Source organism: Myxine glutinosa, chromosome 8 (assembly GCF_964187855.1).
Source record: "Myxine glutinosa chromosome 8, kmMyxGlut1.1, whole genome shotgun sequence".
NCBI classification, from domain to species: domain Eukaryota; kingdom Metazoa; phylum Chordata; class Myxini; order Myxiniformes; family Myxinidae; genus Myxine; species Myxine glutinosa.
In genome coordinates this window covers 139,179,003-139,198,414 of record NC_136268.1, presented here as the reverse complement: position 1 = coordinate 139,198,414, position 19,412 = coordinate 139,179,003, and the positions used below count along the sequence as shown (strand labels likewise).

Genomic DNA, 19,412 nt, shown 5'->3' with positions numbered 1-19,412 from the left:
CGGCTTTGTTTTTGTTGAATGTCCTTTGTTTTCAAACCAATCCATTTTTTGCTCCATCTGCATCCGAGACGAGAAAGCCTTGATGGAAGTATTGGCTGTTGACATGATCTGTTGCTGATTTGCTTCGTTTTATGTTTCTTCTCATTTTTCTTCAGTATTGTGGAGCAGCCTGAGCCAATCAAGGACCGGGTTAGTGAGACAGAGCAGCAATCTAGCATCACTCCGGTCCCAGAGCCGTTAACGGATGACTTTGACGGCCCCATCGATGGTCCAGCTCCGGCCCTTGGAAAGCGGAAGGAGGAAATAGTTGGCGAGGTTGAGGTGCCAGTGGAGAAACAAGAGGTAGTCAAGCCATCTCCATCACCAACCCCTGTAGACAACACTCCTCCACAGCAGCCAAAGGTTGGACCTATTCTTCTAGCAGTTTGCATAGAGTGTATTTGCAAGACTTTGGAGGTTGTGAAAGCATATGACCATGTATTGATTGGAATGTTTGTTTGTAATGGAAGACAGTATCTTGTTAACAATACAAGTTTCTACATATGCAGCTCTATAATCCAATGGAGACGTTTGTGCTTTGGTAGTCAGTGGGTATTTTTGATTGTGCATGTTTTTATGTTTTATATTTACAATTTAAAACCTGTATGTTAGGTACACACGTTCATTTTTGATTGTGTATTTGGAAACTTTGTGTGCATGTAGTTGTAGAAAGGAATCACAGGAATGAGGGAATAATAAGAAGAAGAGGGATATGTCGACGAATGTGTGGCGAATAGGTGGTGAATCGGAGTTCAGTTGTTGGGATGGGTGTCCTTGGCATGAATTAATTATAAATTTATTAATTCTGATTAACTACTTTTATTGACTTTTCAAACCAACTTTCTTGTAATTATATTGAAACCCTTTTCCAAAAATTTGATCTGATTTCCAAATAAAATACAACACAGGTACTTGAAATATTTGTACTGAAACACGTGTCGTTTAAACACGTGTCGAAGCTCGTGGAAGAGCGGAACAATAGTGGCACAGGATTGACAAAGAAAGAGACAAAGTGGAGTGGAAGGGAATGGGAGGATAAGAATCGATGGATGGACTGCAGCCCAAATAGTGGGGTACCATCGTGAAAATGTCGTTACATGGTGGACAAAAGCACAATTTTTTCACCAAAGCATCTCCATGGTATACCTTCTCGAAAGAAAGTAAGCTCCAAAAAAAATGATGATGGGAAGTGTAATATCTGACGTCATTGTGACATCATCAGCTAATTATTATGTAATCATATATATAAAAAAATCAATGACTTAGAACTAAGGTGTGAAGTGCATTTTAACATCAAAATATATGTTTCCGAGGTCAAGGATTTCAATGCACTTTTCATTTTTTATTTTAGACAATCTTTAAAAGATTTATGATGTCATTATGACGTCTTCAGCGAATTATTTCGCAATCGTACTTAAAAAATGAATTAGTTAGAACTAGGCTATTAAGTGTATTCAGCCATTCCATGTCAAATCATCAAAGAATCTGCCGTCATCTCTCAGATTTTTGTAAAACTTTGGGAACCAATTGGGACCCATGAAAAACGGCAAGAACTCAAATATTTTTGCTAACAGCCTCTTAATTAGTGAGATACAGACTAACGAACTTTGGACTAATTAGCGCGATGTCGCGAATTCAAATGGCCATATCTCTAAAAGTATAAGACCTAGAGAGCTGGTTTTGGTGTCATTTTAAAGGTATTTTCATGCCCTATGAATTTGTCTGGGCAACATTTTCCTACCTCCAACCACAAAAAAGTTATCACAAAATATAAACTTCAATTGTGAATCCCCAAAAAATGTATCCTTCAAATTTCCTCAAATTAATCCCAGAGGTACCTTATGATGTCAAGAAGCTTCCACATAAATTTTGTGATGGGCACTCCAATAGTTTCTGAGATATGAGCAATAATGTACATGTACGTATGGCATATAGTTTCGAAAATCAGCATTTGTAATGTATTATACAATCAATAAGTGAGTTCAAGTACACAGTGTTCACTAACCTGACTTAGGTTCACTAACCAGTGTCACCGATTTTCTTGGTTTTGGATTTCACATATTTATCTGCAGCAAGTCTCTTTTTTGGAATAGGTGATTCTCCAATCAATCCCAAAGACTCATTCAGTGTATTCAGTTCCATTTCAGGAGAATGAAATTCAAACTCCCCTGAACTGCCTGGTATTGGTGATTCACCTCCACCATCCTTGTCCTCACTACTGCTAATAGCGCTGCTGGTCACTGGTAATGGTATTTCACTCTGAGTCTCTACCACACCTGGTTGTCTTTTTGCCAGTTTCTTACGACACTGGGTACAGATTTTCTGTGCACTTTGCAGTTTGAGGCTTGGATGAGCGGCTATGGCTTTTTGGCTAACAGCTCTCAAGCCAGACGACTTTGGTTTTTCATGAGCTCCAAAGGGATTGCAGCAGGATTTCTGCTTCAAGATGAACTTTTCCTTGGCAGTCGTCATTTTTCTGCAGCTCCTTCAGAAGTGAACTGCCAATTTCTGTTGGTGGCAGGCCTAAGCATTACACTAAGCCAACTTGGACTTTCCCTGGGGATCTTAGACTGTGAAAGTTGCATCACCTCGACTTACCCACATGGGAAATCCCAGTTGGAATTCCCCAGATGAGAATTCCCCTCAGGCCCAGTTGAAAATGAAAGTATATGATACTTCAAAGCAATTGATGGTTGTTCCCTGTGTTCCCTGTCATGGCTAGGTTAGAATGATTGTATAATACATTACAAATGCTGATTTTCGAACCTATATGCCATACGTACATGTACATTATTGCTCATATCTCAGAAACTATTGGAGTGCCCATCACAAAACTTATGTGGAAGCTTCTTGACATCATAAGGTACATCTGGGATGAATTTGAGGAAATTTGAAGGATACATTTTTTTTGGATTCACGATTGAAGTTTATATTTTGTGATAACTTTTTTGTGATTGGAGGTAGGAAAATGTTGCCCAGACAAATTTATAGGGCATGAAAATACCTTTAAAATGACACCAAAACCAGCTCTCTAGGTGTTATACTTTTAGAGATATGGCCATTTGAATTCGCGACATCGCGCTAATTAGTCCAAAGTTCGTTAACCTGTATCTCACTAATTAAGAGGCTGTTAGCAAAAATATTTGAGTTCTAGCTGTTTTTCATGGGTCCCAATTGGTTCCCAAAGTTTTACAAAAATCTGAGAGATGACGGCAGATTCTTTGATGATTTGACATGGAATGACCCTATTTTGACATCGAAATATATGTTTCTGAGGTCAAGGAATTCACTGCAATTGTCATTTTTCTTCTTAGACAATGTTTAAAAGATTTATGACCATTGTGACGTCATCCAGCAAAAAAAAACCTATTAGATTCGTCTGCACACAAATTCGTTTGATTAGTTAACATCCACATATTGAGAGGTCACACATTAATCTTCCCGTTGAGTTACAGATTTTAAAACACCACGAGAGCATGAACATGAGACTTTGAAGAGACTCAACATAGAGAAGAAAGTCTTTCTCTCTGTGCGCACGAATGAATATCATGATCAAGATTTCTGTTCGCAGCACTATGTCCCAGTACTGGAAAGTCGGACTCTTCTTTGCCATAGCCAGTCTCCGGGCCTCAAATGTCTCACTGTCACTGGACACAGCAGCTTGCTCATATGCTTCTTGTTGTAACCGTGATAGAGCTAAGGCAGTCACTTGGTGGGCATGTCGTGTCCGTGTCACATGAGCGGCATTGATGAAAGAGTTAGCTGTACCAGATGTTGCTACACCTGAATCAGTTAGAGCTACAGTCCAGCCACTCTGATCTAGGAAATCTCCCAGTGCATTCCACAAGGCCTTCTCCAAATGGAACCCGCCAAACATGATCAGGAATTCATTTTCACCGCGAGTTGCAGGCCAGGTCCATTGAATATACTTGCAGTTCGCAAAAATTGGACAGTCACAAGTGAGTACTGGAATCTGGCCAGGGTTGAGGAACTCTGTGATGGACTTCAATATGTTCATGGCATGCTTGATCATGGCTGGTGAGTCTGCCTTCTCTTGAAATAGTGGTAGAAGAGCAATCAAGGCAGGGGGATCGAGCGGAGGTGATTGCTGAGATGCATGATAGGCAGCCCATGAGATAGTGTCTCCCTTCTCACTTGCATTTCCATCGAGAAGCTTGGAAGCATGCTGAATCCATTTCTCCTCCTTTTCTTTTGCTTCTTCAAGCCTCCCATTTACAGGTGTCATGATGACCTGTGGTACACTGGTATTTGATGCTTTCAGATGTACTGATTGAATTATGCTAAACGAATCTAGAAGGTGAGGTTTCTCATTTGGATTTGCAGGAAGAAAGCAAGTTGACACCCGAACACGTCCGAGATTATCTTGTGTAGGAAATTGGATGACACTTATACCACTTCCATGGAACGATCCTTTGGCTGTAGTGGAAGAGGGATTATGGTCGATGTTATCCAGTGCACCAACAGTGAAGAGACCTTTCCTGAGAATAGATGGGCACACAATTTGGTCAGCAGTGAATTGGTCACACATTGCAGATGACAATTTATTCTCCAGTTGCAGAACCCGGCTGTATGAGATGCTCAACCCTAGTTTAGCCAGTTGATCACTGAGTGTTCTGTTTCTTGTCAATGTGTGGATATTCAAGCCAATGTATACTGGAAGTGGAGGTTCTCAGGAGACTGTCGTTTGGGAGTAGCCAGTTTCGTGCACCTTTTCTTTGAATTGTGGAGGAACAACTGGGCGATTGTTTGAGAAGCCTGTGTGTCATTAACATCGCTCTTCAAGTTTGGTCCATAAAGGATCATTGATGACAGGAGTGTAAGACTGGGAAGCATTGTCTGGCACTTAGGGGGGAAACTGCCAGAAAACTTGAAATGTGTTTCTCCAAACATTTCTCCTCTGCATATTTTTGCTACTTTTGCAAAAAGTAGCGCTTCTGATTGATAGTCATGTTCATGCAGAGCATCTTTCAGCATTTGTTGCATGCCTTCTGGAAATACAAGAACAATGTTCTTGCCATCTGTCTGTTCTTGCACACCGGTGTCGGCAAAGTGCTCAAGAAGCCTGCTTTTCAACCGGCTCTTGTTAATTGACACATCATGCCCAAGATTTTGAAGACGGCGTTCATACATCTCATGAAGATCTGAAAACTTGAACAGGTATGTCCCATTGTCCCATCCTCAACGGCAAACTCAACATAAGACACCAACTCCACAAACGCTCTGGCATCTGCTCGTTCTCTTTCCGTGTTGGAAGAAACACCTTCACGGCGATGAGCCCGATGTCTGTTTCTGTATCGTGTTAAACAGTTCAGGTGGTACTTGGCTTCTAGGGCGATTAAATCACCCCCTGTTATTTTGTACAAGAGTTGGTCATCCTGCATATCAGTTGCCATCTTTCTGAGGGACTGATCAGCGCCAAATGTTTGGAAGTTGTGTAATTTTTGGTCGCCTGTTTTTTCACAGAAGATGCACACACACGGCATCAAATACCGACTGCCGCTTTGACCATCGCATCTCAAGAGCTTCAGCTTCATGTTTTATTTTCCTCATTACTTGTCTGTTGAGTTTGGAATTGTTGAATTTCTGATGGCAAGAACGATGCCACGGGGCATTATTTTTCACAAAAGTTTCTACTGTTCCTTCTGTTACATATTCTACATCAACTGGCAGTGCATTAATTTTTCTGAACTCAACATTTCCCAGGAATGCAGCGTATACTTCTCTGGCATTACGTTTAAATCCTTTCTGTGGACAAGATAGTTTTTCCAGTGTAGTTTTCTTGCAGATTATGCAAGCACTCCAATCCATGATGACCTGAAATTGAAAGGAAATAGTCCACATAAGCATAAAAAGTACAATATCCAAACCAATATTATACGTTCCAATGCTGTAATTTGATAGAAAATTCACAAATACTTTTATTGGTTTCTTGCATTTCTAAATTTGAATAGCTAGACTAAGATCGCGTATACTCCAGGGAATGTATTGTTTGAACATGGTCTTAAATCACATTTGAGACCGGGCACCCTTGCATTTATCCCCTAATTCTTATGTTTTCTTTTCATTTTTTTTAATTTTTTTTTACACATTTGAGTAATGACATCACTGCAACATAGTGAGCTTAAAAATGCTTATATATCAATTACCTGTTTCTTGAAATATTAAATTAATGACTCAAAATCTCGGCACAGTACTTCACAACCTTATGTTATACATTAATTTGCACTAATATCTTGTTAGTCTATTGTGACGTCATTGTGACGTCATTAAATACACTTCCTGTCATCAGATTTTTTGGAGCTTACCCTCTTTTTTATCCTTATACATGGGCAAAGCTTTGGTGAAAAAATTGTGCTTTTGTCCACAGTGTAACGGTCCTTGGCATTTTTGTTAATAAGGTACCTCACTAAAATATCAGAGTTGAAGATGAATGGCGGACTATCTCAACCGGTGCAATGAGGTTGAAATGGAGACGTCGTGGTGCAGAGTAGCAGACGAGAAAGCCTTGATGAAAGTTATTGTGCGTGCTCTTGTCGCTTATTATTTTTGCTCACGTCTATTTTTTGCTTATATATATGCAACGGAGGCTTTGGGAATGGAAGGGAGCTACCTTGTGTCATCTGGTGCAATGCAGTGTCAACTAGTGGGAACAGAGCCTTCAACTACATAGAATAAGGAGATAACTACTTAAAAGGGTATATGATTAGCTATGTGTATGTATATGGCTTAACTAGGAGGATGACCTTTGACCTTCACACACGGAGGGTGATATTTTACAACAATTCATTACACTAACAACAATACAAAAACACAACAATTCTCAAATCCACAACACTGCACCCTCATCCTCCAGGCACGTGCTCGGGCCTATAAAACTTAACTTTAGTGTGGTACGTAGGTGTAGTTCCCTCTACATTTAACCTGACCCTGAGTGTGACAGTTTTAAAACACAAATAAGTATGTCCCTCTGCTGCATTGCACCCTGCCTAACAGACTTCTGCCCACAGCTAACCGAATTTCAGAATGGTTCTCAAAACTACACATTTACGGTGGGGAGCATTATTTACAATTGACGCTGGTATTTACAACACTAACCCAGGACCTGTGATTGTTCTTTTGGGGGGGGGAGACAGCCTGCCCTGCATCGACGCACCAGAAAGCACCAAAACCCAGAAAGCACCAAAAGCACCAACCAGTGCACAGTCATCACTGTTCATGATAAAAATAAACAAACCCCTGGTGCTGGTCTTCCTCTTCGGCTCCCTCTGCTGGCCATGGTTCTTCTAGATGTTGACTTTCTTCTTGTTCTTCTTACTGGCGACCTATTTGGACATAATAAAAAGCACCAAATGTGTCCGTTTTTATTTATGGCCCACAGGGACCGACTAGGGGTGGTTCACCTGTCTGGCATAGGTGCCATGCTACCAAGGTCTGCCAGCAAGATCTCGGGCCATCATGGCCGGTTCCAGCAGAGGGGCCATGCCCCAACCCGTGGGGTCCATGAGTGGTGCTCAGCCACAGACATGTGGTCCATTAGTGGGGCATCGATGCAGGCAGCTGTGGTTGCGAGAGTTCGGGCACACAATGGCGGCCTCCCGCACGCTCCCCTCGGTGCCCAGAGCGCACAGTCCTCGGGTGGGAGACAGGGGAACAGAAGACAGGTGAGCGAGGGGTAAGGTCACAAGGGTACACATCAAACAAGGCAATGCAAGACGAGGTTCGTACGGAGAGCGAAGTGAGAAAGCTCGTCCCTACCGTACGTCACCCCCCCTGTTACCTACTCTACCCTTGCCCTTACCCCATATGTACACAAAACCAATCTACACATTTACAAATTCGTCGCTACCGTCACGTCTTCCCCATACCTCCCCTATACCAAATTCGTCCCCACAATCCCTCTAACCAAAATTTGCCATCCCCAATTCATCATCAATCCTCATAAGGAGGAAGAGATCGAACAACAGAGCACAATGTCTCACCCACGTCATGATGCATCTCACAATCCAAACATTTGCACAACAAAAATAATCATAACCTGGCATGGTGCGGAGTAGCGTCACCTCCGGTGAGTGGATGCGGATGGTGCGAGGAGATTTCAATCCTAACTATCTTCTAAATGACATTAACACACTTTACACTACCCGGGGTCTTTCCCTGCCAATCCATTGGCCAACTTACTCTATGCGGTTTTAAGAACCAAATTCCCATTGACCAAACTGTGGTGCTTCATCAATTTGGGGTCTCACTCCCCCGATTCAACTCCCTGTGCCTTTGCACAATTTCCGGGCTGGGTCGTTTAGCTCTCCCAGCAGGTCTACCCACCTGCACACCTCCACCACTGTAGTTGCCTCCGAGCTTACCTGTTCCTCACCCTACCTATCTAACTGGGGAAGGCCCTCCTTGGCGCTTACCCCACTCGGTGCCCTCTCTGGCACTGGGCTACCCGGGTCCGTCCTCCGGATCCTCGGGCCCCATTCACAACTCTACCGGCTCCCAGAGCCCACCTGCGGCCTCACCTGGCCGACATCCTAACAGTGGCGGAGTGCCCATTCAACTACACATACTAACAGGCCACACGCCCAGCCATTTCCACGTCACTAATGCACCCATCCAAACACCATTCTTCCACACGCACCACAGATGCCAATATCCAACCACAATTTACCTGTACCCCCTACCTAATGCTTAAACTACCCGCCCCGGGTATTCGTGATGGGGTCCATCCTCCTTTCCCCCATCCACACCTTCGCACCATCCACTCCACTCCACAGTTTCCACCATACTCACTCCACGACCATCCATTCCATACTCCATATATTCCATACTCCATGTATTCCACACAACCATTCTCCATACACCTGTAGTTGCACACCTGTGCAATCACTCCTACTGGTGCTTCCTGCACCCTCCTTCCTCCCTGGACCATTTGGTCAACACAACACACAATCACCACTACTCAGTCATACACTGCTCCATACACCTGTTCGATCCTCAAATACTCGGCATCATCTGATCTAACTACTCCCCTCTGAAACTCGCGCTTCCCAGTCGCCCCTTACATTATTGCGCTCCCTCGTCATTATAATCCAACTGCCCTCTCTGTGTCCCCACTACCTGTGCAATGTTGCCACTTAACCTTACCGTTACCTATGGTCATCTTCTCTAGATCCCTATCATTTTATCCTAATCCTCCCGGGCTAGTTTTCACTGCCAAACCCCATAAAACTATAGCTCCTTTGCCCCCGCTGTGAGGGATGGTAGAGTTGCCATCCCACCACATCGGGCATCTCTCACTATAAATTTTGCTCACCAAATTCCAGCCAATCAAAAATTTTGCAATCACTGCCAATCACTCTACCAATCCTTTGCCAATCATCAAATTTTGCTTTTCAAATTCACGACTGCTATCTCCCTCACACGTCTACTCACCTGAGCCTCTCGGTGCGCCAATTCATTTCCAAAGCTCGGCTTCGCAAAGCCGAGCAATGAATGCGGGTTGTTCGTTGCCGGCGGTTGGATCCGTCCGGCATTCGGTGCAGGGAAGGGGGCTTACGCGGGCCGAGATTCCACGCACCATCTCGGCACGGAGCCGTCCGATGCCCCAATCTCGGCCGGCCGGAACGCCGCGACCACAAGGGGTCACCGTGCCGAACCTTCCTACCTTCCCTTGAACCGGCCCGCCCGCTCCGCTGAGCGGAGCACGGACGCGACCGTTCAGAGCGCGGCCCGGTGCGATTCGCGCACGGCGGTTCTTTTGAAACCGCCGTGGTTACGATCCCCGCTGGTTCCCGCTGCACACCAAGCCCGGCACGAACCGAGGGGTCGCTCCGGCTAACCGTTGGTCTAATTGCTAACCCGGTTAACGTCGATGCTCCACTTGCATGCTCACACCCCGCGTTCCGTTCCTTGCTCACACATCCAGCTGTCTCCATGCTCTCCGTCATTGCACCTTCTCTTACACACCCCCCCTGTACACTCATAGACTTCGTCACACACCTGACCATCGCACACCTTAGCACACACTCGTCGTTCGCACACCTCACCAACACACCTCTTCGCGCCCACTACTCGGTCACATCCCCGGTGACAACCACGGGTGTGCACTCACTTGCACACCCAATCACGTGCTTTACTACTAACTCCAGTGTGCATTCCCACACGCGCTCGACCATTCCAGGTGTGCATCCTTCCATTCCAGGTGTACATTCTCGCTCACCTGCCACAACCAACTCGTGCTCGGTGTCACTCTCACTACTCTCACCACCACACTCGGTCGCGCATTCACCCTTACTCTTGACAGCGCACTCTGTTATGCACTACTCTGTTACACACCTTTCTCGCGCATCCTCTTGCACACACTCTCCCGTTACGTCCTCCGTAACACTCACCACAGGTGTGCACTCTTTCGTTCCTTCCCCTGTAACACTCCCCACTACGCGCTTCCATGTGCCCCCCCGCACACACTCGGTCGCGCATTCACCCTTACTCTTGACAGCGCACTCTGTTATGCACTCCTCTGTTACACACCTTTCTCGCGCATCCTCTCGCACACACTCTCCCGTTACGTCCTCCGTAACACTCACCACAGGTGTGCACACTTTCGTTCCTTCCCCTGTAACACTCCCCACTACGCGCTTCCATGTGCCCCCCCCCCCCCCGCACACGCGCTACGACCAACTCACTCTCGACAGCACACTCACTCCTCGGCACGCACTTTTTCCTCACACACCCCATAGTCGGACATCCTCGCACACCTCCTCCTTCACACTCTGTACCTGTCGTACACTTCACCAGCGGCCTCTCATGAACACCCGGGTCCAAACCAACCCCCAAGCCGACTGAATCTCCCCTCACACTATATACATTTCCGAGTATATCGCCACTCATCTTGGCACCTCGTCTCCGCTTCTCCTCCGCCGCCTGCAAACTCTTTATTTGGTTAACAAGCACACCATCACGATTTGAGCACCGACCTTGTACATATTCCATCACCTCCTCCTTTATCTCCCTCTTAGTTTCCCTCCGTCTCTTCTTAATTTCACTCACCCCCTCTTCCACATCCTCTAACTTTTGCTTCACCTCTTTTATTTCCCGGTGCGTCTCCTCAATTTCGCCCTCTAAGGCCACCTTGACCGTTTCGATATGCGTCCTCACCTCCCGGTCCTTCGTCTCCATTGCCTCTGTCACCTCGTCCAAACGCTTTGTCAACCCCTCACGTACCATCTTACATTCCCTCTTCGTCGCTATAAAGTCCCTCTTTTATCTCCTGCATCGCCTTTAACCCCCCGATTACCGCAGTGTTCTTTTCCACTTGTTCCACTAATTCCTGTTGTCCCACTGTCAGCTGTTCTACTCCCCTCGTTAGATCCTCTATGCCCCCCTGTAACCGAGCCGTATTATTCCTCACCTCTTTCTCCATACGCTCCTTATCTCGCTTTACCTCCTCGCGTACCCCTGCGAACTCCTCGCTCACACCTCGTCTGATCTCCTCCCCCATTTCTCCCATCTCTTTGGTAGATGCCGCCCTCATCTGTTCCAATTCATTCCTCTGAGCATCCAATTTACCTTCCAACCCGATTTTCACCTCCTCTACCTGGTTCCCCATCTGTTTGATTTCCCGGGCGGATTGCTCCTCTATTTCCCTCAATTTGCCTTCCATCTTGTCTTCTAGCCCTGTTAACCCATTCTTCACCCCTTTTAATCCCGTTGTCTAACCCCTCAAATTTATTGTCTAAACCCTCAATTTTGGCTTCTAGCCGCTCCCCCATTCTGTTATCCAATCCTATATTCCCCATTAGTATGGCTGCATTAATCTGCGCCATGAGGTCCCGCACATCAAAATCCCCCTATTTGCGCAGCGGGCGCGGCTACCGCGCGCTCGTGCGAGGCGCCATTTTGTGCCTCTGCAACCACGTGCGCGAGGGCGCCATCTTGCGCACCTGATACCCCCGCAACCACATCTTCATTGCTCTCCTCCTCCATTTCTCCCACATACACTTCCCTGGGGTCCTGGGTCGCTTCTACCCTCTCTAACTTCCCAACCGGCATCCGATCACCTTGACCATCCATGGCACGATTTTAAATTTAAGATGTTAAATAAAATTGTGGGCCACTCGTAATTTGAGCGCGCTAAGCGCGCTTCGGGTCCGAATCTCGCTCCCGACACCAATTGTTACGGAACCCAACGTCGGCTTCTGTTCCCCTTATCGAGGGGGGATTAATCCCCTCGTCTATGACTGGCCGACGTGGTCCCTGACGCTGCACAGCTCCCTCCGGAGAGGTAGGTGTGCAACCCCGTTCGCAACCGCGGACAGATGGTAATTGCCGAGCGGTTTAGCAACCGCGGCACGAACTGTTAACAAGCACTGACCCGATCTTTACGTTGGCCAAATCGTGCCACAGGTATTCAATGAGGGAAAAGACAAGGACGAAACGGATGTGAAGGAAAGAAGAACAAAGGTAGGAAATACAAATATGATTTATTACTAATATGTACACAATTAAAGAAACCAAGGAGAAGGAAGGATAATAAAATAAATACAGAAGGATGGAAGAACCAGAAGGACACAGTGCAAATATTAGCTTAACTACTGCAGTCTTACTTAAACCCAGGGACGAGACAAAAGACAGACTACAAGCACACTTACACGGGGGATGATGACAGGAATGGCAGGAGGTGGATGGCTGGAGGGAGAGGAAGGTTCAGCTGGAAACGGAGCACGGTCGGGCCGGGAGTGAGCAGCCGCCGCCCTTTCTCGATCGGCGCGTTCAGCAGCCGCCGTTCCTTCGCGGCCACGGTCGAAGCTGCCGTCAAAGCCCCGAAGCTGCGGTCGGTCAAAGCTGCGATGGTTCCAAAGCTGCGTGGTGGATTCAAACTGCGTGCTCTCCAAGGACTCCTCTCAAAATCGTCTCTCGCTCGTGGGGGGCGTGGCGTCACGGGTTCACTCTCTGACGCATCTCCTGTTGCAATCCTTCCCCACACACTTTTATAAGGCCCGTCACGATCAAGCCGCGCCATGCCCGTGATAGTGTCTCACCAGCCCTGATTGGCTGGTGGGGGCTCGCTGGGCTCCACCTTCTCATGACGAGTGGAGGGCAACGCCCTTCTTCCCCGAGACGGAGCACATGGCCAATGGTGGCAAATGCTGAAATCCGCCCAATGCAGTGGGTAACGGAGGCTTTGGGAATGGAAGGGAGCTACCTTGTGTCATCTGGTGCAATGCAGTGTCAACTAGTGGGAACAGAGCCTTCAACTACATAGAATAAGGAGATAACTACTTAAAAGGGTATATGATTGGCTACGTGTATGTATATGGCTTAACAAGGAAGACGACCTTTGACCTTTACACACGGAGGGTGATATTTTACAACAATTCATTACACTTACAACAATACAAAAACACAACAATTCTCAAATCCACAACTATATATATATATATTGTTACGGAACCGACGTCGGCCTATGGTTCTTCTTTGAGGGGGGATTAGTCCCCTCGCTTGTCACTGACCGACGTGGTCCCTGAAGCTGCACCGCGACCTCCGGAAAGGCCGGTGAGCAGCTTCGTTCGCGACCGCGGATAAGATGTTAATGGATTGCCGAGCAGATGGCGGCCGCGGCCCGAACCGTTAACAAAGACTAGACCCGATTCTGAACGTTGGCCAAATCGTGCCGCAGGTATTCAATTGGGAAAAGACAAAGACGACGGATGTGAAGAAGAAGAAGACAAGAGGTAGGAAATACGAATAGGATTTATTACTATTTACAACCAAAAGAAACCAAGGAGAAGGAAGGATAATAAAATAAAGGCAGAAAGAGGGACGGACCAGAAGGACACAGTGAAACTTAGCTTACCTATGCAGTCTTAATTAATACCCAGGACAGAACAAACAAAGACGGACTCACACGAATGGGGAATGGAGGCAGGAACGATTGGCTGGAATGGTTTGGGACGGCAGAGAAGGGGAGGAAGGCACGGAGCTGGCTGGAGCTTGATCCCGCACGGGACGTCGGGCTGGACCTCGACGGCCACCGATGCCACCGCAATCTGGCTCCCGCGAGGTAACGGGTCGAAGCTCCATGGTGGAGCCCACGCTGCCTGGTGCAGTCAACGCTGCTTGTGGAGCCAAAGCTGCTGGTGGAGCCAAAACTGCTGGTGGAGCCAAAACTACTGGTGGAGCCAAAACTGCTGGTGGAGCCAAAACTGCTGTTGGAGCCAAAACTACTGGTGGAGCCAAAACTGCTGGTGGAGCCAAAGCTGCTTCTCTGGCTCACCTCAGGACGCGTCTCCCTTCTCTCTCCGAGGGCTCGTCTCGCCTCATCTGCCGTCTCTAGCGCAACTCCTAGAACTCAGAACTCATCTGCCGTCTCTGGCGCAACTCTTAGAACTCAGAACTCATCTGCCGTCTCTGGCGCAACTCTTAGAACTCAGAACTCATCTGCCGTCTCTGGCGCAACTCTCGGTGGGGGCTGATGCCACGGGTTTTATAACCCCGCCCTCTTGAGCCATACCCACTCATTCTTGGTTGGTCGTAGGGGCTTCTTGGCTCCACCTCTTGATGATGGTGTGCGGGCCACGCCCTTCTTCTCCGAGTTGGAGCACATGGGCAATGGCGGCGAATGCAGTTGGCAGTAGAGGCTTTGGGAATGGGAATGAAAGGGGATCTATCTATTTGAATTCGGTGCAATGGAGTGTCAATTAATGGAATACACAGCCTTAACCTACATAGAATAAGGAAATAAACTACCAACAAGGAGGAAATCTATGATTGGCTAACGTGATTGTTTATGACCCAATTACGGAATGCACTTTGACCTTTATACACAACTGGAGGAAGGAGGGTGATATTTTACAATGTACTACACAATAAAAAAACACAATTCTCATATCCACAACAATATATATATAGTTGTGGATATGAGAATTGTGTTTTTTTATTGTGTAGTACATTGTAAAATATCACCCTCCTTCCTCCAGTTGTGTATAAAGGTCAAAGTGTTGTGTGTATATATATATATATATATATATATCAGTCACTATGCGACCTTCATATCATCAGTGGAGAACCGCCAGCAAGGTGTCCCATACAGCTGCTGCTGCACCTTGCTGGGAGCGATATATATATATATATATATATATATATATATATATATATATATATATATATATATATATACATACATACATACATACATACATACATACATACATACATACATACATACATACATACATACATACATACATACATACATACATACATACATACATACAGTGGAACCTTGACTTACGAGTTTAATTCGTTCCGTGACCGAGCTCGTAACTCAAATTGCTCGTATCTCAAATCAAATTTCCCCATTGAAATGCATTGAAATGCTATTAATCCGTTCCAGCCTGCCAAAAACCACACCAATTTTTAAAAAAATATACAGTATATATAAAAATATCTCGCGCTTTATATTTCACCTGTATGCAGCATACAAGTTGGCAGGATGGCCTGGACTGGAGGTACGCACACTTGACTCTAAAGTCTAAACTGTCCAGCCTGGGTTTGAATCCCGACCCAGCTATAACCTGTCATGGGTGAATCACAGGCAGGGTGATTCATCAATGTGTGTACCGCTAAACTGGGCGCCCCGTTTGCGTCCCATTAGTTGTTGGATGTTAAGGATCTCACCGTGTTTTCCACAAAGAGAAGGCGAGCTATCGCCGGCACTCTGAACAAGTTGTGGCCTGGCATGGCATGAACATGAAAACATGAACATGAACATGAAATGTTCGACATGAACATGAAATTTTCCGAAATAACCAAAATGCGAAAACAAAAATGCAGCGCTATACGACAGAGATACGTACTGTACTTGAACGGCAAGATAACCACGTGACCAGAACCTACCTGGCGGCGTAAACTCGAAATAACCAAAATGCGAAAACAAAAATGCAGCGCTATACGACAGAGATACGTACTGTACTTGAACGGCAAGATAACCACGTGACCAGAACCTACCTGGCGGCGTAAACTCGAAATAACCAAAATGCGAAAACAAAAATGCAGCGCTATACGACAGAGATACGTACTGTACTTGAACGGCAAGATAACCACGTGACCAGAACCTACCTGGCGGCGTAAACTCGAAATAACCAAAATGCGAAAACAAAAATGCAGCGCTATACGACAGAGATACGTACTGTACTTGAACGGCAAGATAACCACGTGACCAGAACCTACCTGGCGGCGTAAACTCGAAATAACCAAAATGCGAAAACTAAAATGCAGCGCTATACGACAGAGATATACTGTACTTGCACGGCAAGATAACCACGTGACCAGAACCTACCTGGCGGCGTAAACTCGAAATAACCAAAATGCGAAAACAAAAATGCAGCGCTATACGACAGATACGTGCTGTACTTGAACGGCAAGATAACCACGTGACCAGAACCTACCTGGCGGCGTAAACTCGAAATAACCAAAATGCGAAAACTAAAATGCAGCGCTATATGACAGAGATACTGTACGTGCACGGCAAGATAACCACGTGACCGGAACCCACCTGGCGGCGTAAACTCAAAATAACCGAAATGCGAAAACTAAAATGCAGCGCTATACGACAGAGATACTGTACTTGAACGGCAAGATAACCACGTGACCGGGTGGCGAAAGCTCGTAACTCGGATCTCGGCTCGCATCTCAAAGCAATAAACCGCCCGAGCGACGGCTCGTATCTCGAAAAACTCGTAAGTTGGGGCACTCGTAAGTCAAGGTTCCACTGTATATATATATATATATATATATATATATATATATATATATACAGTGGTACCTCGGCTTACGAGTGCCCCAACGTACGAGTTTTTCGGGATACGAGCCGTCGCTCGGGCGGTTTGTTGCTTTGGGATACGAGCCGAGATCCGATGTACGAGCTCAAAAAATTTATTTTTTTGAATTTTCCGGTTGTGGCTTCCGGTTCCGGTCACGTGGTTATCTTGCCGTGAAAGCATCTCTGCTTGGATATAAAACACGCAATCGTCGAAATACATTAGCAAGGAATCTCCTTGCTCCAGCCGGTGACGTCATCGGCGGGGATCCCCGCCTCCAGAGTGGCTGGTCACGTGACCGCCAAAGCGTGTCGCGCGTGCGGGTATAATGAGCTACACCTGTGGATCACGTGACCACGGAAGCACGCCTCGCTTGAGAGGCATGGCTTTCGGTTTGCGTTTTGCTTTATAAGGCGCGATAAATGGGCTTTTGAGTGTTAGCGGTTCATGGCGTTGACGGTCAAAAACCCATTACATCAATTTTACCAGGCACTGTACAGTAAGTACAGTGGACACCAAATGCACGGTGGAAGGCTAGAAGTAGAAGATCGTCCAAGACAAGTGAGAATAAGCCATACTTTGGAGATGACGTCATTCGCTGGTCCGATAACCAAAGATGTGGTATAAAAAACCAGGTGAGCTAACAATGCAGCAATGAAGGAATTCGGCCAAGGCACCGGCACACAACGACCTACCTACATCGAAAGACTCAATGCCAATGGTGACAGAAGCCAAGACGGCCGGCTTAAACACCGCCGAAAGACCACGGTGTACCAACTTACGATGCAGAACATCTTGCACTTAATATGATGACAACAGGTGCCATCCTCTGACGTACCATTACAGGTACAGGTACAGTACACGTGAGCACAGAGCAAAAGTTCACTGAAACCGAGATTAAGAAAAAAGAAAAAACACCTCGTGGTTCCGTGCTCGATATCCGAGTTTCAATCTTTTCAAACACATGATGCTCTCGGTCACGGTATCTCCTGCGAGCTGCTTCTCCTTCAACCACACAAACAACAACTTCTCCATATCTTCATGGATAGAGGTCCAGTTTATTTCTTTACATTCTCTTGTATTATGTACAGTATATACGAGGTCGTGCTTGTTTATACATTATTTGTTATTTATAAAGTACATTTTTGTTATTTAAAAGCACCTAACAAAAAAAATTGGTGTTTTTTTTTTGAGGCTGGAACGGATTAATAGCATTTCAATGCATTTGAATGGGAAAATTTGCTTTGACTTACGAGCGATTTGGCTTACGAGCTCCGTCACGGAACGGATTAAACTCGTAAGCCGAGGTACCACTGTATATATATATATATATATATATATATATATATATATATATATATATATATATACACACATACATATATAATATATATATATTATATATGTATATGTATATATATATATTGTTACGGACGCGGTTAAGATGTTATTTTGACCGAGCGGTGGTGTAACCGCGGCCGAACAGTTATTCCCCGATTCAACCCCAAACGTTGGCCGTATCGCACCGCAGCTGCTCAATATGGAAAACTCTAAAGCGACCGAATGCAAAGAGGAAGAAGACGTACAGAAGAGTAACTGGGTTTATTATTTACACATATAAGCAGGAAGAAAGCAGTCACGTTTATTTACAGGCACATGAGACGCAGGTGACACAGTGAAATCCTTAGCTTATACAAGCTTAATTACCTACCCAGGACAGAACAAACAAAGACGACTCACACGGGGAATGATGATAGGGATGGCAGATGGATGGCTGGCGGGATAGGGAGGTCCAACTGGTCCTGCAGCACGATCGACTCGTTGGGCAGCCGCCGTTCCTTCGCGGCCCTGCTCCAAACTGCCGTCCAGGCCTCACGCTGCTGCGGCTGCAGTTTCGGTGGCTCCAGCTGCAGTAAATGCAGTTTCGGTGGCTCGAGCTGCAGTAAATGCAGTTTCAGTGGCTCGAGCTGCAGCTCAACTCTGGACTTCTCTCGGACTCAACTCAAAGCGCCTCTCTTGGACCCAACTGCTTGGACTCCCTCTCGTCTGGGTTGTAAAAGCTCCTCTCTTCGGGAAACGCCCTGCCGTGGGTTATATAGGCCCCACCCCTCAACCTTTTCGAACCTCCCCGATCGCTCTTCCTCCGCCCTCTCTAGCCAAACCCCTGGCTCATGGTTGGTCGAGTGGGGCTGGCTCACTCCTCCCCTCTATGACGAGGTGGAGACACGCCTTTCTTCTCCGACCCTGCCTCGTGGTCAATGGCGGATGAAGAGAAAACCGCCCAAAATGCAGTTGGCCATCGAAACGAAATGAAAGGGGACCTATTCTTATTTCACTTGGTACAATGGAGTATTTAAGTTAATGGGAGACAAGGCCTTACCCTAAGACACATAATAAGATATAAGCTATTGAACAGGGGTATTCTATGATTGGCTGTGGTGTGGATGCTTTATGGACTAATTATGGGACGCCCTTTGACCTTTACACAGCTCCGGAGCCAGGAGGCACAGAATAAACAATAATAATAATAAAGCA

The 19,412-nt window shown here is 46.1% G+C and overlaps 1 protein-coding gene across 4 annotated transcripts in view; it reads left to right on the top strand.

Annotated features, from left to right (window-relative positions):
• The window catches only part of G3BP2 (G3BP stress granule assembly factor 2), a 120,325-nt gene that overhangs the window by 65,746 nt on the left and 35,167 nt on the right, over window positions 1-19,412 (top strand). For all 4 annotated transcript variants that reach the window (XR_013624401.1, XR_013624400.1, XM_068125279.2 and 1 more), the window contains exon 7: window positions 156-402. Coding sequence is in view for 2 of the 4 variants with exons in the window: in XM_068125279.2 (XP_067981380.1) it covers window positions 156-402 (247 nt within the window). In the remaining 2 variants the exon portion in view is untranslated. The remainder of the gene's footprint in view (window positions 1-155; window positions 403-19,412) is intronic.